The 24,403-nt window shown below is 49.9% G+C and overlaps 2 protein-coding genes across 2 annotated transcripts; both read right to left on the bottom strand.

Moving 5' to 3' along the window:
• Positions 1 to 4,767: 4,767 nt before the first annotated feature.
• Positions 4,768 to 9,917, bottom strand: LOC131736904 (zinc finger protein 444-like). The gene is made up of 2 exons (XM_059022571.1): positions 8,862 to 9,917; positions 4,768 to 5,089 (listed from the first exon to the last, which is right to left on the bottom strand). The coding sequence occupies exons 1-2, from the start codon at positions 9,910 to 9,912 to the stop codon at positions 5,082 to 5,084; spliced, it is 1,059 nt and encodes a 352-aa protein (XP_058878554.1). The 5' UTR covers positions 9,913 to 9,917; the 3' UTR covers positions 4,768 to 5,081.
• An 85-nt stretch (positions 9,918 to 10,002) lies between these two features.
• On the bottom strand, positions 10,003 to 15,903 carry LOC131736905 (zinc finger protein 444-like). The gene is made up of 2 exons (XM_059022572.1): positions 14,097 to 15,903; positions 10,003 to 10,324 (listed from the first exon to the last, which is right to left on the bottom strand). Exons 1-2 carry the CDS (start codon positions 15,145 to 15,147, stop codon positions 10,317 to 10,319), a joined length of 1,059 nt encoding a protein of 352 aa, XP_058878555.1. The 5' UTR covers positions 15,148 to 15,903; the 3' UTR covers positions 10,003 to 10,316.
• Between the last annotated feature and the right edge of the window lie 8,500 nt (positions 15,904 to 24,403).

Here is a 24,403-nt window from a genome sequence, read left to right as displayed (position 1 = left end):
AGTCACCACGGCAATGCGGTTAACTGATTTTGTTTTGTTTTTCCAGCCCACCGAGTATGCGGGCTGAAGCAAGCCTGCGTATGTAACTCAACAGCGGGGCGCAGCAGAGCTGCCGGTGGATATCACACTACATTTTATTTATTTATTTATTTATTTATTTTTCTAAACTGCAAGGCAGTAAAGAAAAAACACATCACACACACACACACACAACAGCAAGGTTGTGAGGGTAAAATAGCGGTCACCATGGCAGCGCGTGTGACTGCTTTTAAACAGCGCACCGAGTAGGCGGGCTGAGACAAGCCAGCAGAAGCCGCTCAAGAGCGGGGCCAGCAGCGTTGGGTCCCGGTGAAAATAACGCTGTTTTTTTTTGTTTTCCCTAAAACTGCAAGGCAGTAAAGAAACAAAAATACACACCCTCCACGCAAGCTGTGCGGGTAAAAATAATAGTTACCACGGCAATGCAGGTAACTGATTTTGTTTTGTTTTTACCAGCCCACCAAGTAGGCAGGCTGAAACAAGCCGGCGTAAGCATCTTGACTGCAGGGCTCAGCTTAGCTGGGTCCCGATGGAGGAATCGCGCTTGTATTGTTTTTTATTATTTTTAAAAACGCAAGGCAGTGAAATAAAACCACACATACACGCACACAACAGCAAGCTGTGAGGGTAACAAAGCAGACACCACGGCAACTCGGGTGAACTGAATATTTTAAGTGCACCGAGAGGGTGGGCTGAGGCAGTCCAGCAGTCAATTCCACAGCGGGGCACGGCAGAGCCGGGGCCCGGTGGAGGAACACGTCTCTTTTTCTTTTAAACTGCGACATTATTATTATTTTATTCCTTAGCAGATGCACTTATCCAGGGCGACTTAATTGCAGAGGAAAGCAGAAAACAGCAATCGATGTAAGGCTTTCAGTGGACTGCAAATCGCAGAGTGATGTAGGCTGTTAAGCAGAAAAAAAGAGTAAACACAGCGTAGTAACTGGACAGGGGTGTCTAGCCTGGACTACGTGCAGTCACACGACCGGGGCAGCGTGTAGCTTACCGCGGAGTGAAGCACCTTCTACAGGCAGAAGGCAACGAGGCACCTCGTGCATCGAGCACCTGAGGCGCTATGCACCCTGCCTACCGAGCACCATAAGTCCTGTGGGTATGATGCGTCGCAGGCCGTACAGGGAAGGACTTCCCGATATGGTGCTGACTTTGTGCATTAGCACTGAGGCACTGCTCGCACTACGTTGAACACCGGTAAGTGTTGACGTAGTGTGTCCACACACTAGCGTTACAGCAAGGTATGCTGAGCCCCGTGCGCACCGAGTATCCTGTTTTCACAGATACTGTGGAGCACCGTGAGCTATGTGCCAGGTTGAGCAGTGCTTACGCAATAACCTGTGCGTCCCAAGCGCACTGTGTACTGCATTCAAGATGCTAGGCAGAGAGTCCTGAGACAGGACGTCTGGCTTGTGCATAGCACTAAGCACTGCTTTCACTGTGTTTGACCCACAGGTACTAACACAGTGTAAATTTCACTAGCGCTACAGCTAAGGCTATAACACCGCTTACCCTGCGCTGGGTACCGTGTACTACGCAGCGTATGGGCACTAGTGTACAACCAACTACGCCTGCACCGTGTAATATGTACACCGCTTGCAGCGCTTGAGCTGAGCTCAGTGCGCACTGGTATTACCGTGCAGCACCACGAGCTATGCGGTAGTAGAGCAGTACTTACGCAACGAGCGCAACGTGCACCACACTGCTTGCCTCAAGCATTCCAAACGCCTTGAGCAATGGGTACCTGTCACAAAGACGGCCAGAGTGGGTGACGTCAGACCAGACAGGAATACACAGACAGAGACGGTGGTGATGATGAGCTGAGTGCAATGGCTGCACTCAGCGTTTATTAACAAAATAAAAAGGTTTAACAGTACAAAAACAGGACACGGCACTTGACGCCAAAATAAACAGACAGACAAAACGACTAGACACTAACACACAGGTGAAACGGAGACGAACAAACACGGTGAGAATACACTTATTATATTTATAATTACGCTGACGATTTTACTCCTTCTCTCTCACCCGTTCTCCACTCTCTGAACACCTAACCTCGACTGAGTGCTACGTGTCTCTATATATACTGTTGTGCTGGGATTCAATTACTAATTAATTATTCACTTGAATCCCAGCACGTGAATTAATTCTGTGCAACCCCGTGCTCACATATTACATTTAACCAGCACGTGAAGTGATTTGTGCTCTTCTCGTGCCTAAATACAAATCTACACTTTTTAAATATACGTGAAACACAGACCCGTTTATATCCCGTGTACCAATCTATACACCAACATTAACACACGCACGCAACATACATACACAGAACACACAAATGCACACAGGGGCGGGGCACTTTGCCACAGTACCGTACACTGTGTGAACTGCGTACCGTGCGTAACTGCACTTTAGAACGAGAGCAACGTGCACAGCACTGCTTGCCTCTAACGTTCTAGACGCCTCGCGCAGCGGAAGCATAAACTGCGTACCCTGCGCTCTGTGCGTAACTTTTTGGAAGGAGCAATGAGCACCTGCGCATTATGTGCGCTGTCAATATCGTTCTGCGTACACTGCGTACTGGGAACCAAGTACCGTGTGCGTTATGCTCCTACACTGGCGTCGGATAATACGTAGCCTGTGTCGAGAAATCAGGCTACGTGTGCGCCGCGGTACCGCAGCACCGGAGAGGACGCTACGCAAAGTGCGTACCCAGACCGCGTGGTCAACACACACGCCTGGTCAGCGGTCAGCGCGAAGCGTGTACTGGGGGGGGACAGAGGCCGAAGTCGCGGTGTGTGAAGTTTTTGTCAAGCAAAAACTATAGTTTTTAAGAAGGAAAGAGAGAGAGAGTACACCGAACGCACATGAACCGACTCACCACAGTGCTCAGGTTGGGCCGGCGGCTCCGCTCGGACAGGGATACGGCAGTACCTAACCCCGAGGAAGGGAGCGCAGCTGGGTCACTCGAAAGCAGGGATACGGCCAGGCCTGGCTCCGAGGAGGATACTTGTGTAACTCTCTTTAGGAAAAGACAACTCACTCGCGGGTGACTGCACAGACAGCCGCTCACATACGACAGACAGTAAAAAGAGAGCGGCCGTTGAAAGACAGAAAGATGAAAGACTCTGTCTTTCAAGAGTCGTTGATTCCAGGAAAGCGGCAAGCCAGCTTTCAGCACGAATGCTAGGAACTACATCCGACCCGAATCGACTCGAGGACTCTTCCTATCAACACGCTCAGTTCTAGACACAGATGTCTTACCTTACCATCTTGAGAAAGAAAAAGAGGGAGATCTTCCGGTGAGTGACGGTTTTGTACCCTCGGTAGGTGGGACCGAGTGCGTCATCACAGGAAGGGGCCTTCAGCAACTCTGATATAGAGAGCTCAGTATTACCTACCTCTAGGGCAGGGAATATCCCATACTTAATGTTGGTGGTCGTCTTCGACTTGAAAGGGAACGGTGATGCTCGTGGGTGGCCGAATGTATTCCCACCCTAGCTGTGTTACCTGAATCCTGCATGCTCTGTAACAACCTCTTCCAAAATATCACCAGATGGATGATTTCATACCTTTTGCAAGAGGGAAATAGGTCACGAATTGTTTACCGACATTTTATTTTGCTTCTTGAGTTTCAACAAATCTCTCATCCTCCGTTGAAGCAACGGAGGTGGATGAAAAGACTCCAGTGCCACAGACTGGTTAATGTGGAAAGCTGTAATCACCTTGGGAAGGAAAGCGGGGTTGGTGCGCAGCGACACTCCGCTTCCATCCTCCCACATGCGCATGCAGGAGCTGTGCAAAGACAGAACCTGTAGCTCACTGATCCGCTTTACTGAGGTGATAACTAAGAGGAAGGCTGTCTTCATAGACAGATACTTCATCTCAATGGAGTTTAAGGGCTCAAATGGGCCTTCGTGAGAGCCTCTAGTACAATATTAAGGCTCCATTCGGGGAGAACAGTCCTCCTAGGAGGGCGTAATCACCGTGCGCCTTTAAGGAAATGGGTAGCCAAAAATGCGAACTCGGAGACATAGAATCTACGGGGGCACGGCAAGCAGAGATAGCCGCTGAATACACCTGCAAGGTGAAAGGTGACCTTCCAGCACCAAGCAGTTCCTGCAGGAACTGCAATATGACTGGCCTAGGGCAAGTGATGGGGTCATGGTTTCTAGCCAGACACTAAGCTTGAAAATACTTCCACTTATAGGTATACAAAAAACCTAGTGGAGTCCGCCCTAGCGCTCTGCATGGTACCCACAACTGCGTCCGATAGCCCTAGGGCTAGCCAGCAGTCCCTTACAGGGGCCAGACCCATAGCTGGAACCTGCGTGGCTCCGGGTGCCAAAGAGAGCCTTCCATCTGACTGAGGAGATCCAACAAAGTGGAATCTCCCAGGGCTGGCTATGCAACAGCTGGCACAGGGTCAAAAACCACATTCTCCTGGCCACCTGGAGAACTGACACTTTCTATAACCCGACTTTTCCTTGAAAAGCCGGGAGCAGCGGTATAGGCGGGAAAGCGTACAAAAAATGCTTTGGACCACTTGTGGGCTGCTCTCAGTTCACACACATTATGTCCAGCGATCCGACCAGGGTCCGCTAACTCCTCCACCTGCCCAGACCAGCCCCCCAACCAGAGTTGAGTGGGTCTGTGTGGGAGGGTAGTGGGTGGAGCTTTAGGGAAGGACCAGAAATGACAGCACACAGGAGCCGGAAGTGTCGTTTAGTCCTTGGAGCCCTGTACCATCAATGGTACAGGCAGGATTTTATTTTAACAAACAAAAATAGAACAGTCCAGTATTCCAGAAAATAAACAAGAAAACCACCTGGAATACCAGCGATGGTAAACTCAGGTTTCAAATAAAAAGAATAAACAAAAACGTCCCGTTACACACAACAATAAAGGAAGCACTGGGTTTCTCTGTGCTCCTGCAGTGGGTTTCCTCTCACCGCCTCCTGGCCCCCTTCCACGGATTACTGGCTTGTCCTGGGTTTCTTCCACTGCGGCAATCCACCAAAGTCCCTTAAGTTTCAAGCTTCTGCGAATTACAGCAGTTTGATAAAACAAAACAACAACAAAGCACAGCACGTGTTTTCAGTTCAGGACAGGGGGGCCGAATGGCAAAACCATACTGCTTAAATACTGCCAAGTCCCACCCCTGCAATCAGCACGCTGCCTCACGTCAGCCAATCGATGAGAACAGCACAGCTGATTGCAATGATGGGACCTGACGGCCGCATGGTCCCACCTTGGGCCAAGATGGCCGCCTGACCCGGAACTTCCTGTATGGTCAGAGTTCAGCCTCCTGACCCAATCACGGTCAACCCTACACAGCGCTGCCGGTGGTCGGGAGGGCGAATTACAACAGGGACTCCTTTCAATCCTGTCACACATCCCCCCCCTCAGAGTGGAGCCGTAGGCACACTCGGCCAACCCTAACTCCCCTAAATGACCCCCCTCCCTTGAAAAAAAATCAGCATTTTGATGCTCCTTACCCGAACGATGTTTAACAGTGAAGTTAAAGGGTTGCAGCGCCAGACTCCACCGAGTAATCCGGGCGTTCGTGTCCCTCATCGTGTTTAGCCACTTAAGAGGAGCGTGATCTGTGACAAGAGTGAAGGACCGCCCCAGGAGATAATATCGAAGAGAGTTTGTGGCCCATTTAATGGCCAGGCACTCCTTCTCAATAACTGAGTAGTTGCGCTCCCTTTGAGCCATTTTCCTGCTAATGTATAGCACGGGGTGTTCTACCCCATCGATCTCCTGGGACAAGACGGCCCCCAGACCGACATCCGAGGCGTCTGTCTGGAGGATGAATTCCCTGTCGAAATCTGGTGAAACTAGTGCAGGGGCTTGGCAAAGTATCCGCTTTATCGTGTCAAACGCTTCCTGACACTCATCTGACCATTTTACAGTGTTTGGGGCGCTCTTCTTAGTGAGGTCAATCAAGGGGCTAACAATGGTGGAAAACTCGGGGATAAAACGGCGATAATAGCCTGCCAGCCCCAAAAGTGACCTCACTTGAGCCTTGGTTCGTGGGACCGGAGTGTCCACCAAGGCCTGGACCTTGGAAGCCACTGGTTTCACCCGACCATTACCCATGCTAAAGCCAAGATATTGGGTCTCTTGTTTGCCAAACGCGCATTTGCCTAGGTTGACTGTTAGCCCCGCCTCCCTCAAAGACTGCAGGACAGCCGCCAATCTATCAAGGTGCTCCTTCCAGGTAGAGCTAAAAATAACAACATCATCAATATATGCTGCCGCATACTGATGATGGGGACGTAACACCTTGTCCATCAGTCTCTGGAAGGTAGCTGGGGCCCCATGCAAACCGAAGGGCATGGTCTTGAAATGAAACAAGCCATCCGGGGTAGCAAATGCGGTTTTCTCCTTGGAACTGGGTGTTAACGGGATCTGCCAATATCCCTTTGTCAGGTCCAGAGTGGACAAGAACCTCGCCTTACCCAGTCTGTCGAGGAGCTCATCCACTCGAGGCATGGGGTACGCATCGAACTTAGAGATAGCGTTCACCTTTCTAAAGTCCACACAGAAACGAGTGGAGCCATCCTTCTTAGGTACCATTACCACAGGACTACACCACTCGCTCTGGGAAGGCTGCACTACTCCCAGCTCGAGCATACTGGCCACTTCCCGGCGCATTACACCCCGCCGACTTTCCGGGATCCGGTAAGGCCTCTGACGCACCCGAACACCTGGCGGAGTAATAATGGCATGTTCAATAATGTCAGTTCTACCGGGCAACTCAGAAAAAACATCACTGAATTCCTCAATTAATTGACCCAGCTCCTGTTTCTGACGGGGAAGTAACTGTTCCCCCATCGAAATTTTAGCTGTTTGACCAGATGGCCCTGCCTCAGGACCGAAATCCTCCTCGGGGCTATCATTAGCAACAAACAGGGCTTCTCTGTCTCTCCAGGGTTTTAACAAATTTACATGATAAATTTGGAGTGGTTTTCGATGGTCGGGCTGCCTGATTTCATAATTCACTCTCCCTATAGCCCGAACCACCTCATAAGGCCCCTGCCACTTGGCAAACAACTTAGATTCGGCTGTGGGAAGGAGCAGCAGTACCTTATCTCCAGGTCGAAAAGTCCGAATTCGTGCTTTTTGATTGTACTGCTGCTGCTGCTGATGCTGAGCATTGCGCAGGTTCTCTTGAGCCAAACGACCGACTAATTCTAAGCGATCTCTTAGCAGTAGTACGTATTTGACTACATTTTTAGAAGTAGAGGTTTGGTCCTCCCACCCTTCTCGCACGAGATCGAGAATGCCTCGGGGTTGTCTCCCATATAGCAGCTCAAACGGGGAGAACCCTGTTGAACTCTGTGGCACCTCTCTCACTGCAAACATCAGGAAGGGGAGGAGTTTTGCCCAATGTTTTTGTTCCTGGTTCACAAATCGCCTCAGCATTTGCTTCAGGGTCTGATTAAACCTTTCCACCAGGCCATCTGTCTGCGGATGGTACACAGAGGTCCTGATGGGACGAATTTTCAAAATTTTGTATACTTCTTTGAGGGTATCGGACATGAAGTTGGTTCCCTGATCCGTCAGAATCTCTTTGGGCACCCCTACTCTAGCAATGATCTCAACTAGTTCTTTAGCAATGGCGACGGCACTAGTGGAGCGCAGTGGCACCGCCTCTGGATATCGCGTAGCATAATCCACCACTACTAGAATGTGCGTATATCCAGAGTCGGCGGGATGCACTGGGCCCACTATGTCCATGGCTATGCGATCGAAGGGAGTACAAACCAGGGGCAGTGGGACCAGCGGGGCTGGGCGAACCCGCCCCGGCGCTACTCTCTGGCAATCGGGACACTCCGCTACATATGTCCTCACATCCACGTGGAGTCCCATCCAATAAAACCGGGCCAGTATTCGTTCCAAGGTCTTTTCCCGCCCCAGGTGGCCAGAAAAGGGAATATCATGTGCCAACCGCATGACCTCCCGGCGGAAAGACCCCGGAACCAATAATTGGGTTACAGGCTGTCCTGTGCCCGGGGCTTGGGATACCCTATACAGCAAATGCCCCATCACGATGAAGTGAGGAAATGTGAGCGGCCCGCAGCCTTCAACTTCCTTCCCCTCGACAGACCGAACCCGCCCCCGGATGTGCACCAGAGTGGGGTCGTTACTTTGCTCCCACTCTAGGTCCACACCCCGGTCCCAGAATTGCGGTATGCCGAGCGGGGCCACAGTAGCTTCTGCTCTAGGGATCTCAGTAACCCGCTCCTGCTGGTCACACTGGACACCCGCCCCCTTCTGTGTTCGTTTGACAGGCAAAGCAGACTCTCCCACCAATCCCCAGCCTTGCCTCATTAATGCCCCCTCAAGTTTCTCGGCCCTCCGCTCTCTTTTAGTTTTATGGGGCCGGAACCTGGAAGTAAATATGTCGGCCTGCAAGGGGAAGATCTGGCCAATTGGATCCCCCATTGCGACCACCTTTTCTACAATAGGTGGCCGAGCCGCATTGACCTTAACTTGTGTATAGTAAGGCCAATCTCGACCCAAAATTACTGGGTATGGCACCTTTTTAGCGACGGCCACGACTACGTGGCACGTCCGACTTTCCACAGTCATTCTAACTTTAGTGGTAGGATACGCCTTGGTTTCTCCATGAATACACGAGATGGTCACAGACCCCTGTGGCCGCCAGGGCGTACCCTCCAAGAGAGCAGACCGAATTATAGTGTGACTACACCCTGAGTCCACTAATGCGTGGGTACTCATATTACCAACAACTACATTAATAATGCAAGGCCCCTCCCGACCCCTTCCCCTGTACTCACCACCCTCTGCGTCCGGACATCGCAAGGCCACGTCACACTCCATTGCGGCAGGACAGAATCTCGCGATGTGTCCCACCTCATGGCACCGGAAGCAGGTAGGGGAAGGCAACGCTGTGGGAGACGGCTGCTTGTCCCTTGGTCCACCACTGGGGGGGGGGGTCCAGGGATTCTCTCTGGCCCAGCTGGGAGCTAACCTCGGTCTCCACTTTGGAGTCGAGGCGCTCAAAGGGACGGGGAAAACTGAAGGCCTCGCTGCAGTCCTTGGGTGCGCTGGTAAAGGGCGATGCTTCACTGGGACTGCTGGGGCTGGACTGGGGTCCACCCGAAGCAGTGAATCCTCGAAAGCCTCCGCCAGTTCGACGGCCTTGTCCATCGTCTCGGGACTGTGGCGAGCGACCCAGGCTCGAGTCTCCGGTTCCAACACCTCCAGGAACTGGTCGACCCCCACAGACTCCATGATTTGTTGGGTGGTCCGTTCAGTGGGACGCAGCCAGCGGGTCAGATGGTCCCAGAGTTGCTGGGCCGCAATGCGGGGCCGGGTTCCCTCTGGACGCTTGTAGGTCCGGAAACGCCGGCAATGCGTTTCCGGAGTGATATTGAGGCGTTGGAGGATAGCTGCCTTCACCTGGGGATAATCCTCCGCTGCCACATTGCTCAGGGCCCGGTATGCTGCCTGCGCCTCACCAGTCAGACAGGGGGCGAGTTGTGCCGCCCAACATCTGGCTGGCCACCCTGACACTGTAGCCACCCGCTCAAACGTGGTCAGGAAGGCCTCCGGGTCATCTTCTGAGGTCATCTTTTGCAGCCGGATTTTGGGCGTCGGCTGCGCTGGTCCAGCTGCTGCGGCCGGGACCTGGGCTTGGGCCTGGGCCTGGGCCACTACCAGGTTCTGAATGGCCAGACACATGGCCGCCATCTTGTCAGTCATCGCGGTCAGATGGGCTGAACGCTCAGCATCCCTCTGAGCATCCCGTTCTTCCCGACGCCGCTCTACACCGTCACGGTGTCTCTCCTGATCCTCCAAGACGGCTTGCAGGGTGTGCCGGTCCATGCTCCTCCCGCTTCTGACACCACCTTGTGGGAGGGTAGTGGGTGGAGCTTTAGGGAAGGACCAGAAATGACAGCACACAGGAGCCGGAAGTGTCGTTTAGTCCTTGGAGCCCTGTACCATCAATGGTACAGGCAGGATTTTATTTTAACAAACAAAAATAGAACAGTCCAGTATTCCAGAAAATAAACAAGAAAACCACCTGGAATACCAGCGATGGTAAACTCAGGTTTCAAATAAAAAGAATAAACAAAAACGTCCCGTTACACACAACAATAAAGGAAGCACTGGGTTTCTCTGTGCTCCTGCAGTGGGTTTCCTCTCACCGCCTCCTGGCCCCCTTCCACGGATTACTGGCTTGTCCTGGGTTTCTTCCACTGCGGCAATCCACCAAAGTCCCTTAAGTTTCAAGCTTCTGCGAATTACAGCAGTTTGATAAAACAAAACAACAACAAAGCACAGCACGTGTTTTCAGTTCAGGACAGGGGGGCCGAATGGCAAAACCATACTGCTTAAATACTGCCAAGTCCCACCCCTGCAATCAGCACGCTGCCTCACGTCAGCCAATCGATGAGAACAGCACAGCTGATTGCAATGATGGGACCTGACGGCCGCATGGTCCCACCTTGGGCCAAGATGGCCGCCTGACCCGGAACTTCCTGTATGGTCAGAGTTCAGCCTCCTGACCCAATCACGGTCAACCCTACACAGCGCTGCCGGTGGTCGGGAGGGCGAATTACAACAGGGACTCCTTTCAATCCTGTCACACATCCCCCCCCTCAGAGTGGAGCCGTAGGCACACTCGGCCAACCCTAACTCCCCTAAATGACCCCCCTCCCTTGAAAAAAAATCAGCATTTTGATGCTCCTTACCCGAACGATGTTTAACAGTGAAGTTAAAGGGTTGCAGCGCCAGACTCCACCGAGTAATCCGGGCGTTCGTGTCCCTCATCGTGTTTAGCCACTTAAGAGGAGCGTGATCTGTGACAAGAGTGAAGGACCGCCCCAGGAGATAATATCGAAGAGAGTTTGTGGCCCATTTAATGGCCAGGCACTCCTTCTCAATAACTGAGTAGTTGCGCTCCCTTTGAGCCATTTTCCTGCTAATGTATAGCACGGGGTGTTCTACCCCATCGATCTCCTGGGACAAGACGGCCCCCAGACCGACATCCGAGGCGTCTGTCTGGAGGATGAATTCCCTGTCGAAATCTGGTGAAACTAGTGCAGGGGCTTGGCAAAGTATCCGCTTTATCGTGTCAAACGCTTCCTGACACTCATCTGACCATTTTACAGTGTTTGGGGCGCTCTTCTTAGTGAGGTCAATCAAGGGGCTAACAATGGTGGAAAACTCGGGGATAAAACGGCGATAATAGCCTGCCAGCCCCAAAAGTGACCTCACTTGAGCCTTGGTTCGTGGGACCGGAGTGTCCACCAAGGCCTGGACCTTGGAAGCCACTGGTTTCACCCGACCATTACCCATGCTAAAGCCAAGATATTGGGTCTCTTGTTTGCCAAACGCGCATTTGCCTAGGTTGACTGTTAGCCCCGCCTCCCTCAAAGACTGCAGGACAGCCGCCAATCTATCAAGGTGCTCCTTCCAGGTAGAGCTAAAAATAACAACATCATCAATATATGCTGCCGCATACTGATGATGGGGACGTAACACCTTGTCCATCAGTCTCTGGAAGGTAGCTGGGGCCCCATGCAAACCGAAGGGCATGGTCTTGAAATGAAACAAGCCATCCGGGGTAGCAAATGCGGTTTTCTCCTTGGAACTGGGTGTTAACGGGATCTGCCAATATCCCTTTGTCAGGTCCAGAGTGGACAAGAACCTCGCCTTACCCAGTCTGTCGAGGAGCTCATCCACTCGAGGCATGGGGTACGCATCGAACTTAGAGATAGCGTTCACCTTTCTAAAGTCCACACAGAAACGAGTGGAGCCATCCTTCTTAGGTACCATTACCACAGGACTACACCACTCGCTCTGGGAAGGCTGCACTACTCCCAGCTCGAGCATACTGGCCACTTCCCGGCGCATTACACCCCGCCGACTTTCCGGGATCCGGTAAGGCCTCTGACGCACCCGAACACCTGGCGGAGTAATAATGGCATGTTCAATAATGTCAGTTCTACCGGGCAACTCAGAAAAAACATCACTGAATTCCTCAATTAATTGACCCAGCTCCTGTTTCTGACGGGGAAGTAACTGTTCCCCCATCGAAATTTTAGCTGTTTGACCAGATGGCCCTGCCTCAGGACCGAAATCCTCCTCGGGGCTATCATTAGCAACAAACAGGGCTTCTCTGTCTCTCCAGGGTTTTAACAAATTTACATGATAAATTTGGAGTGGTTTTCGATGGTCGGGCTGCCTGATTTCATAATTCACTCTCCCTATAGCCCGAACCACCTCATAAGGCCCCTGCCACTTGGCAAACAACTTAGATTCGGCTGTGGGAAGGAGCAGCAGTACCTTATCTCCAGGTCGAAAAGTCCGAATTCGTGCTTTTTGATTGTACTGCTGCTGCTGCTGATGCTGAGCATTGCGCAGGTTCTCTTGAGCCAAACGACCGACTAATTCTAAGCGATCTCTTAGCAGTAGTACGTATTTGACTACATTTTTAGAAGTAGAGGTTTGGTCCTCCCACCCTTCTCGCACGAGATCGAGAATGCCTCGGGGTTGTCTCCCATATAGCAGCTCAAACGGGGAGAACCCTGTTGAACTCTGTGGCACCTCTCTCACTGCAAACATCAGGAAGGGGAGGAGTTTTGCCCAATGTTTTTGTTCCTGGTTCACAAATCGCCTCAGCATTTGCTTCAGGGTCTGATTAAACCTTTCCACCAGGCCATCTGTCTGCGGATGGTACACAGAGGTCCTGATGGGACGAATTTTCAAAATTTTGTATACTTCTTTGAGGGTATCGGACATGAAGTTGGTTCCCTGATCCGTCAGAATCTCTTTGGGCACCCCTACTCTAGCAATGATCTCAACTAGTTCTTTAGCAATGGCGACGGCACTAGTGGAGCGCAGTGGCACCGCCTCTGGATATCGCGTAGCATAATCCACCACTACTAGAATGTGCGTATATCCAGAGTCGGCGGGATGCACTGGGCCCACTATGTCCATGGCTATGCGATCGAAGGGAGTACAAACCAGGGGCAGTGGGACCAGCGGGGCTGGGCGAACCCGCCCCGGCGCTACTCTCTGGCAATCGGGACACTCCGCTACATATGTCCTCACATCCACGTGGAGTCCCATCCAATAAAACCGGGCCAGTATTCGTTCCAAGGTCTTTTCCCGCCCCAGGTGGCCAGAAAAGGGAATATCATGTGCCAACCGCATGACCTCCCGGCGGAAAGACCCCGGAACCAATAATTGGGTTACAGGCTGTCCTGTGCCCGGGGCTTGGGATACCCTATACAGCAAATGCCCCATCACGATGAAGTGAGGAAATGTGAGCGGCCCGCAGCCTTCAACTTCCTTCCCCTCGACAGACCGAACCCGCCCCCGGATGTGCACCAGAGTGGGGTCGTTACTTTGCTCCCACTCTAGGTCCACACCCCGGTCCCAGAATTGCGGTATGCCGAGCGGGGCCACAGTAGCTTCTGCTCTAGGGATCTCAGTAACCCGCTCCTGCTGGTCACACTGGACACCCGCCCCCTTCTGTGTTCGTTTGACAGGCAAAGCAGACTCTCCCACCAATCCCCAGCCTTGCCTCATTAATGCCCCCTCAAGTTTCTCGGCCCTCCGCTCTCTTTTAGTTTTATGGGGCCGGAACCTGGAAGTAAATATGTCGGCCTGCAAGGGGAAGATCTGGCCAATTGGATCCCCCATTGCGACCACCTTTTCTACAATAGGTGGCCGAGCCGCATTGACCTTAACTTGTGTATAGTAAGGCCAATCTCGACCCAAAATTACTGGGTATGGCACCTTTTTAGCGACGGCCACGACTACGTGGCACGTCCGACTTTCCACAGTCATTCTAACTTTAGTGGTAGGATACGCCTTGGTTTCTCCATGAATACACGAGATGGTCACAGACCCCTGTGGCCGCCAGGGCGTACCCTCCAAGAGAGCAGACCGAATTATAGTGTGACTACACCCTGAGTCCACTAATGCGTGGGTACTCATATTACCAACAACTACATTAATAATGCAAGGCCCCTCCCGACCCCTTCCCCTGTACTCACCACCCTCTGCGTCCGGACATCGCAAGGCCACGTCACACTCCATTGCGGCAGGACAGAATCTCGCGATGTGTCCCACCTCATGGCACCGGAAGCAGGTAGGGGAAGGCAACGCTGTGGGAGACGGCTGCTTGTCCCTTGGTCCACCACTGGGGGGGGGGGTCCAGGGATTCTCTCTGGCCCAGCTGGGAGCTAACCTCGGTCTCCACTTTGGAGTCGAGGCGCTCAAAGGGACGGGGAAAACTGAAGGCCTCGCTGCAGTCCTTGGGTGCGCTGGTAAAGGGCGATGCTTCACTGGGACTGCTGGGGCTGGACTGGGGTCCACCCGAAGCAGTGAATCCTCGAAAGCCTCCGCCAGTTCGACGGCCTTGTCCATCGTCTCGGGACTGTGGCGAGCGACCCAGGCTCGAGTCTCCGGTTCCAACACCTCCAGGAACTGGTCGACCCCCACAGACTCCATGATTTGTTGGGTGGTCCGTTCAGTGGGACGCAGCCAGCGGGTCAGATGGTCCCAGAGTTGCTGGGCCGCAATGCGGGGCCGGGTTCCCTCTGGACGCTTGTAGGTCCGGAAACGCCGGCAATGCGTTTCCGGAGTGATATTGAGGCGTTGGAGGATAGCTGCCTTCACCTGGGGATAATCCTCCGCTGCCACATTGCTCAGGGCCCGGTATGCTGCCTGCGCCTCACCAGTCAGACAGGGGGCGAGTTGTGCCGCCCAACATCTGGCTGGCCACCCTGACACTGTAGCCACCCGCTCAAACGTGGTCAGGAAGGCCTCCGGGTCATCTTCTGAGGTCATCTTTTGCAGCCGGATTTTGGGCGTCGGCTGCGCTGGTCCAGCTGCTGCGGCCGGGACCTGGGCTTGGGCCTGGGCCTGGGCCACTACCAGGTTCTGAATGGCCAGACACATGGCCGCCATCTTGTCAGTCATCGCGGTCAGATGGGCTGAACGCTCAGCATCCCTCTGAGCATCCCGTTCTTCCCGACGCCGCTCTACACCGTCACGGTGTCTCTCCTGATCCTCCAAGACGGCTTGCAGGGTGTGCCGGTCCATGCTCCTCCCGCTTCTGACACCACCTTGTGGGAGGGTAGTGGGTGGAGCTTTAGGGAAGGACCAGAAATGACAGCACACAGGAGCCGGAAGTGTCGTTTAGTCCTTGGAGCCCTGTACCATCAATGGTACAGGCAGGATTTTATTTTAACAAACAAAAATAGAACAGTCCAGTATTCCAGAAAATAAACAAGAAAACCACCTGGAATACCAGCGATGGTAAACTCAGGTTTCAAATAAAAAGAATAAACAAAAACGTCCCGTTACACACAACAATAAAGGAAGCACTGGGTTTCTCTGTGCTCCTGCAGTGGGTTTCCTCTCACCGCCTCCTGGCCCCCTTCCACGGATTACTGGCTTGTCCTGGGTTTCTTCCACTGCGGCAATCCACCAAAGTCCCTTAAGTTTCAAGCTTCTGCGAATTACAGCAGTTTGATAAAACAAAACAACAACAAAGCACAGCACGTGTTTTCAGTTCAGGACAGGGGGGCCGAATGGCAAAACCATACTGCTTAAATACTGCCAAGTCCCACCCCTGCAATCAGCACGCTGCCTCACGTCAGCCAATCGATGAGAACAGCACAGCTGATTGCAATGATGGGACCTGACGGCCGCATGGTCCCACCTTGGGCCAAGATGGCCGCCTGACCCGGAACTTCCTGTATGGTCAGAGTTCAGCCTCCTGACCCAATCACGGTCAACCCTACACAGCGCTGCCGGTGGTCGGGAGGGCGAATTACAACAGGGACTCCTTTCAATCCTGTCACAGTCTGTCATCACCAATTGACAGTTGTGTATCACTCCTATGCCTGCGCCTTCGCTCAGAAGAGGCGCTTGCTTCCACCAGCGTAGGGTTTCCCAGCCTAGGCGAGACAGTCAGCTGATGGTGTCTGTCGCGCTTGGGGTGCAGCCTAAGGCACTGAGCCACACTTGGATCGGGCGCTTGTGGAATAAACCCTAGTTGGGTGGGTTATGAAGCTGAGGCGATCAGACCCAATAGTTTTTAACACAACACCAATTATACTGTTAACCCCTGTTGAACAGGGCCAGACAGTTGCAAATGGCAGCCACTCTGTCGTCTGACAGGTAGGCTTGCACTGAGTAGGCCACATCCGGGGCAACCACCGGTGCAGGCAGGGTCAGCTCCGGGGCCGGCGTTATTGGCTGAGCTAGGGCCACAGAAAGGGCTTGAGCCTGCTGCCTGGCCAGGCCCAGCGCCGCGTACAGCTCAGCTGTGTACTGAAGCACTCAGGCACCAAGGGTGCAGATGCACCTAGGACACTGAATGAGGTAGAATACAGTACTGGTGCACCGAAGCATCGGGGTACCGAGTGCAGGTATTATTCACATGCTGTGGTGCTAAGCACTGAGGCATGGAGCATCTAAACACCGAGGGCGCCGACTGGGGGGGCCCAGCCTTAACCGCGTGAAGTCAACACAACCTGTGGTAGTGCAAAGCATACACCGGGGTGGATACCCAGACTCGAGTGGCTGCAGTAGGCGACCAGGAGAGCAGTACAGGGGAGCGCACGGTGCTGCACCATGGTGCAGAGCAGCGATAACCTGGTTCTGGACCACGTGCAGTCACACAACGTGGATAATAATAACAACGTGGCAGCACATAGCGTATGCCAGGGTGGAGCACAGGCTCAAGGAGCTGCAACCTGTTATTTCTCTTTAACTGCAAAGGCAGTAACAGGAACATACAGGCTTATACCCAGCCATTCAGCTATGGGAGAAACACATTCACCATGTCAGGCGGGTGACCAAGCGCGCCGAGTAGGCGGGCTGAAACAAGCCGGTGGATTCAACCCAACCATGGTACACAGCAGAGCTGGGTTCCCGTGGAAGAATCAGCTTATTATTTATTTCTAACTGCCGGGCAGTAAGAAACAAATGCGCACACACACCACAGAAGCTGTGTGGGTAAAAATATCAGTCACCACGGCAATGCGGTTAACTGATTTTGTTTTGTTTTTCCAGCCCACCGAGTATGCGGGCTGAAGCAAGCCTGCGTATGTAACTCAACAGCGGGGCGCAGCAGAGCTGCCGGTGGATATCACACTACATTTTATTTATTTATTTATTTATTTTTCTAAACTGCAAGGCAGTAAAGAAAAAACACATCACACACACACACACACAACAGCAAGGTTGTGAGGGTAAAATAGCGGTCACCATGGCAGCGCGTGTGACTGCTTTTAAACAGCGCACCGAGTAGGCGGGCTGAGACAAGCCAGCAGAAGCCGCTCAAGAGCGGGGCCAGCAGCGTTGGGTCCCGGTGAAAATAACGCTGTTTTTTTTTGTTTTCCCTAAAACTGCAAGGCAGTAAAGAAACAAAAATACACACCCTCCACGCAAGCTGTGCGGGTAAAAATAATAGTTACCACGGCAATGCAGGTAACTGATTTTGTTTTGTTTTTACCAGCCCACCAAGTAGGCAGGCTGAAACAAGCCGGCGTAAGCATCTTGACTGCAGGGCTCAGCTTAGCTGGGTCCCGATGGAGGAATCGCGCTTGTATTGTTTTTTATTATTTTTAAAAACGCAAGGCAGTGAAATAAAACCACACATACACGCACACAACAGCAAGCTGTGAGGGTAACAAAGCAGACACCACGGCAACTCGGGTGAACTGAATATTTTAAGTGCACCGAGAGGGTGGGCTGAGGCAGTCCAGCAGTCAATTCCACAGCGGGGCACGGCAGAGCCGGGGCCCGGTGGAGGAACACGTCTCTTTTTCTTTTAAACTGCGACATTATTATTATTTTATTCCTTAGCAGATGCACTTATCCAGGGCGACTTAATTGCAGAGGAAAGCAGAAAACAGCAATCGATGTAAGGCTTTCAGTGGACTGCAAATCGCAGAGTGATGTAGGCTGTTAAGCAGAAAAAAAGAGTAAACACAGCGTAGTAACTGGACAGGGGTGTCTAGCCTGGACTACGTGCAGTCACACGACCGGGGCAGCGTGTAGCTTACCGCGGAGTGAAGCACCTTCTACAGGCAGAAGGCAACGAGGCACCTCGTGCATCGAGCACCTGAGGCGCTATGCACCCTGCCTACCGAGCACCATAAGTCCTGTGGGTATGATGCGTCGCAGGCCGTACAGGGAAGGACTTCCCGATATGGTGCTGACTTTGTGCATTAGCACTGAGGCACTGCTCGCACTACGTTGAACACCGGTAAGTGTTGACGTAGTGTGTCCACACACTAGCGTTACAGCAAGGTATGCTGAGCCCCGTGCGCACCGAGTATCCTGTTTTCACAGATACTGTGGAGCACCGTGAGCTATGTGCCAGGTTGAGCAGTGCTTACGCAATAACCTGTGCATCCCAAGCGCACTGTGTACTGCATTCGAGATGCTAGGCAGAGAGTCCTGAGACAGGACGTCTGGCTTGTGCATAGCACTAAGCACTGCTTTCACTGTGTTTGACCCACAGGTACTAACACAGTGTAAATTTCGCTAGCGCTACAGCTAAGGCTATAACACCGCTTACCCTGCGCTGGGTACCGTGTACTACGCAGCGTATGGGCACTAGTGTACAACCAACTACGCCTGCACCGTGTAATATGTACACCGCTTGCAGCGCTTGAGCTGAGCTCAGTGCGCACTGGTATTACCGTGCAGCACCACGAGCTATGCGGTAGTAGAGCAGTACTTACGCAACGAGCGCAACGTGTACCACACTGCTTGCCTCAAGCATTCCAAACGCCTTGAGCAATGGGTACCGTACACTGTGTGAACTGCGTACCGTGCGTAACTGCACTTTAGAACGAGAGCAACGTGCACAGCACTGCTTGCCTCTAACGTTCTAGACGCCTCGCGCAGCGGAAGCATAAACTGCGTACCCTGCGCTCTGTGCGTAACTTTTTGGAAGGAGCAATGAGCACCTGCGCATTATGTGCGCTGTCAATATCGTTCTGCGTACACTGCGTACTGGGAACCAAGTACCGTGTGCGTTATGCTCCTACACTGGCGTCGGATAATACGTAGCCTGTGTCGAGAAATCAGGCTACGTGTGCGCCGCGGTACCGCAGCACCGGAGAGGACGCTACGCAAAGTGCGTACCCAGACCGCGTGGTCAACACACACGCCTGGTCAGCGGTCAGCGCGAAGCGTGTACTGGGGGGGGACAGAGGCCGAAGTCGCGGTGTGTGAAGTTTTTGTCAAGCAAAAACTATAGTTTTTAAGAAGGAAAGAGAGAGAGAGTACACCGAACGCACATGAACCGACTCACCACAGTGCTCAGGTTGGGCCGGCGGCTCCGCTCGGACAGGGATACGGCAGTACCTAACCCCGAGGAAGGGAGCGCAGCTGGGTCACTCGAAAGCAGGGATACGGCCAGGCCTGGCTCCGAGGAGGATACTTGTGTAACTCTCTTTAGGAAAAGACAACTCACTCGCGGGTGACTGCACAGACAGCCGCTCACATACGACAGACAGTAAAAAGAGAGCGGCCGTTGAAAGACAGAAAGATGAAAGACTCTGTCTTTCAAGAGTCGTTGATTCCAGGAAAGCGGCAAGCCAGCTTTCAGCACGAATGCTAGGAACTACAACCGACCCGAATCGACTCGAGGACTCTTCCTATCAACACGCTCAGTTCTAGACACAGATGTCTTACCTTACCATCTTGAGAAAGAAAAAGAGGGAGATCTTCCGGTGAGTGACGGTTTTGTACCCTTGGTAGGTGGGACCGAGTGCGTCATCACAGGAAGGGGCCTTCAGCAACTCTGATATAGAGAGCTCAGTATTACCTACCTCTAGGGCAGGGAATATCCCATACTTAATGTTGGTGGTCGTCTTCGACTTGAAAGGGAACGGTGATGCTCGTGGGTGGCCGAATGTATTCCCACCCTAGCTGTGTTACCTGAATCCTGCATGCTCTGTAACAACCTCTTCCAAAATATCACCAGATGGATGATTTCATACCTTTTGCAAGAGGGAAATAGGTCACGAATTGTTTACCGACATTTTATTTTGCTTCTTGAGTTTCAACACAGAAGACGGTCCACGATAGTACTTGTAAAAACTTTTGATGTGCAGAATTTTAAAATGAAAAAACTTGCTTATAGCAATCATTTACTAATTTATAAAAATATAGTATAGCAATGGTTTTTCAGCAAATATACGATCTACTATCTACTCACGTCTTAAAAAAATAAAAATAAAGGGTCTTTAGTAACTGAAATCTTAGCGGCCTAAATTGAAGGCCTATAAGAACCTATAGTCCACTTTATTACTTTCTTCTAATTTATTTTACAGTAAACAGGTCTACTGTATTTGATTTTGCACGACAGCAAAGCATATACAGATGCCGTTTTTCCTTTTTTTCTTTCTTCAAACCCGCACTTGAAGTACTAAAAATAACCCGGCCAAAAAAAAAAAAGTTAGTTTTATTTTCTAAATAAAAAAAACATCTTTTATTTTACTTAATTTATTCGTAAAATATTCTGTGTACAAAAGGTGTTTTTTCGGAGCGAGGGGTGGGCTTCTCGCACGTGCAGCCGTCATAGAGGGATAAATATGGGAGCTTGCCTCGCGCAATGAATGAAGACAGGCATGCCACAGGACTCCCCTGGGTCCTAAACCATGCTACTACAAACGTGGATTACAGTAACCACAGACCTACATCATGCCATTTGCAGAAATGTAAGGTTTGTTGACAAAAGTATGTAAGAGCTTTTGAGCAAAATAAGTGAGAAAATCTGTCCCAGGAGTTAGAAATGACCAGAAATTTGATTTTTTTGGGGTATAAAATAGGTCTATCTTAAAGTATAGCTATACCAGCCCTCTTAAGGGTTTTATATGAACATATTAAACATAGTACACTGATCGCCAGTCTAATTAAAAAGTTACAAGCTACCCAGTGCCAACAATCATTAATTTAAACAAACTTATAATTTTACTTTAAAAATTACAATACGGCTGGGTATTAATAGAACATTGCATTCATATTACTTTATGTCAGAGGAGTTAGTCTCTGGCATCACTGAAAAACATAAAATATATAGATAGGATAGCATTAACTGCTTGTGCTGCATCCAGAGAGTTTGGTGGAATTGACAAAAACAAATAAGCGAAATGCTCCGTGTCTGCCTGTAGTTTTAAATTTGAATGCGCCGCCTCAGCTTTGCTCTGCGACGCTCAGCCAATATTTCCTTTTCAGAATTGTGGGAAATGTGGGATCAGGCATCGAAGCAAAGGTATATTTCAAGGTCTTAAAACGACATTTCCACAATTCTTTTCAACGTCCTGTCCCTGCATTTCGATTATTTGTTTTTAAGCTACGGACTGTCTCTGTTGAACCTAATACTGTTTTGTTTTTAGCCGTATTTTTATTTTCATCGGCAGACGCGCTCTGGATGCAAGCACAGTGCTGACATGTCATTTCCTAAAATTATATTAAGCGAGGTTTCGGGTAAATATATAAAGAAAAAAGGGAGCGTGTATTTGAGCACTAGTACAATTAAAATAAATGGACTATAGAATAGTCTTTTTTTTGTAACAATTTATTTGGTTTAAAAGCAAACAAGATTATCCATAAACTAATTTCGACAAAAAAGCTGCCGGGAAGCACTGCATGCCGCTGCTGATTGCTTGTTTCTACGCGCTTTGAAAAGGGAGTCTCGTCTTCCAGAATATCACTTACAATGTGCGCCATCAAAAATAAAAATAAAGTTTCTAAAGAAGATGATTTCAGCAAGCTAAAACACCACACGAACAATTGTCATGTGACACTTTCTATATTGGCTTGCTAGCTTGCAATGGTCTGCTGGTCCGCGGCGGTGCGGCACTGAGCGCTGGTTTAACATGTTACAGCCTGTAATACAGGTGTTTATACACCAGCGCTAGTAGGCACTGAGCGCTTTTCACCTCCAGCGACAGTGTGTCACTGACGCTGGCATGCGTATCGGGTGGTTATGGAAGCACAGCAAAGTAGCCAAGACTGAAATGTGTATTGCAGTGTATCGCGAGCATCTTATATGCATATAACCTACAGAAACAAACACACACTCAGCAATAATTGCAAAAAACTTTACGTTTTCAAAAAAGCAGACATTTTAAAAATTCCTCAAACTAAACGAAACAGACAATATGCAAGAGTATACTTCTCCTGCTGCCTTCAAGCCAAAGCTCCGTAGCCAGGGTTACACATGGACATCCTGGGAACTGTGGGACATGGATAACCAGGAGATTCCTGAAAATATAAACTCGAATGTTACTGACATCCTACTCTACAGTATGCTGTTATGGGTTTTCATGTCATGTCAATTTAGAGAAGGAAAAAATGTATTTAAAAAAAAAAAAAAAATAATGTATTTTGATGTTTTTTTTCTTCACCACTGTTTAACACATTTACATACGCACCAAGCAAGAACACTTATGAATGCCCACAACACAGGCGTTTATGAAAAACGGGACAACGAAGCAAAAACAGGATATGACACTTAAATATTGTACTAGGTCCGTGCACATTCCGGCCAATCGTTTTTGCATTCTAAATCGGAAAAACAGAAAACGACTTGTTTTTCTATTTCGGTTTTTCATAAAAACAAAAATCGACCCGTTTTTAATTTTCCAACTTCTGAGTTTAAAATACAAAAACTGATTCAGACTTGTTTTCCCATTTTTCATATTGCTTTTTGTAACGAAGTATTCGAAATGGAATAATCTAATACAAAAATAAATAACAGACTGCAGGGACGGAAAATGAAATCAATCTCCAAGAGTCGGTGATAAAGAAGGTAGTCTTTATTCAAGCAGATATCTGGAGAGACAATATGTGGAATATTGATAGTTAGTCCCCTGGGTTTTAGTTACGTTTTATTCCAATTGAGTTATTGTAACATGATCCCTGGTACAGCTCCAATAGCTGAAGGGGTCATGGGTCATGGGGAGCCACGTCCTGACCAGATTCTAGTTCCGGTCCAGGCTAGCGTGAGCAACTTCTTGTAAAGAAAAATAAAAGAACAGTTAATTAGAGTAAGTGTACGCGTGCCGTTTCTCTGAGTTAATAATTAGTAAGTTATTGAGTTTATTACACAATACTTCGCAGGAAACATGATAGATATACTAACGTATCGGAAGAGGGACAGACCTATTCAACCAAGCGTGCCAGCCCCCTTTAGTGATCCTATGGCAAGCTCTGTAAGATACTAACATGTCATCTCTCCCTGCGGTTTGCAGCTCTTACAAAAGACGGAACTGCGATACAGTGCGAAAGTCTGTAAACAGAATTCACCCCCACCCTTCTCCATATTCTGTTACAAAAGAACCACCCACTGCAGCATGAAAACACTCCACAACACTGACTATCTTAAAAATGATGTAGCTCCTTCAAGACCTTTAAAAAAAAGGTCAGACACGGCCAGTTCTCTGTGTCCCACTATTATGACGTGTGGGGGGGGCTGTATCCATAGATATAGATATCAAAGTATTGATGCAGAAAACGTCATTATTATTTATTTCTTAGCAGATGCCTTTATCCTGGGCTACTTACAATTGTTACAAGATATCACATTATTTTTACATAAAATTACCCATTTATACAGTTGGGTTTTTACTGGAGCAATCTAGGTAAGTACCTTGCTCCCTCGCCATTCTCGTATAATCCTCATGCAGCTGTTTTTTCTTATCATGCGATGCTGTTAGCCTATCTAAACCGAGCGCGTTTTTTTTAAACACAAGTGTTTTTTTATTTTGTTTTTTCAGACGAAAATACATAACTACGGTAATGCATTTATTAAAAAAAACAACGTAATCTAAATAATGTCCTCTTACTTAACACTCGCTCCAGTGTGTACTGAAGTTGGAGTTACTGGCAATTAAAACAAGAGCGGGTCAGCTCAACAAACTAGACCGATAGGCTACAGACAGTAAAATGTCAGTGATTATACAAAGCAACTGAGTGTTAGGAATTTCTGTCAATCAACCCACGGTAACTTTTTTTTTAAACGGATCGTCAACTAAACTCAAAACCTGATTGGTTACTACGAATTTCTATGGTGAATCAAGTAGGCGGTTTGATGTACAGTGGCTCTCAAAAGTATTCAACCCCCTTGGACTTTTCCACATTGTATTGTGTTACAACATGGAATCAAAATGGATTTAATTAGGAGTTTTTGCCACAGATCAACACAAAAAAGTCCATAATGTCAAAGTCAAAAATAAAATCTACAAATTGTTCTAAATTAATGACAAATACAAAACAGAAAATAATGGATTGCATAAGTATTCATCCCCTTGAGTCAATGGTAGAG

Source organism: Acipenser ruthenus, chromosome 4 (assembly GCF_902713425.1).
Source record: "Acipenser ruthenus chromosome 4, fAciRut3.2 maternal haplotype, whole genome shotgun sequence".
Taxonomy (NCBI): Eukaryota; Metazoa; Chordata; class Actinopteri; order Acipenseriformes; family Acipenseridae; genus Acipenser; species Acipenser ruthenus.
Note: the sequence above shows the minus strand (reverse complement) of the source record. Positions and strands in the feature narration are given on the sequence as shown.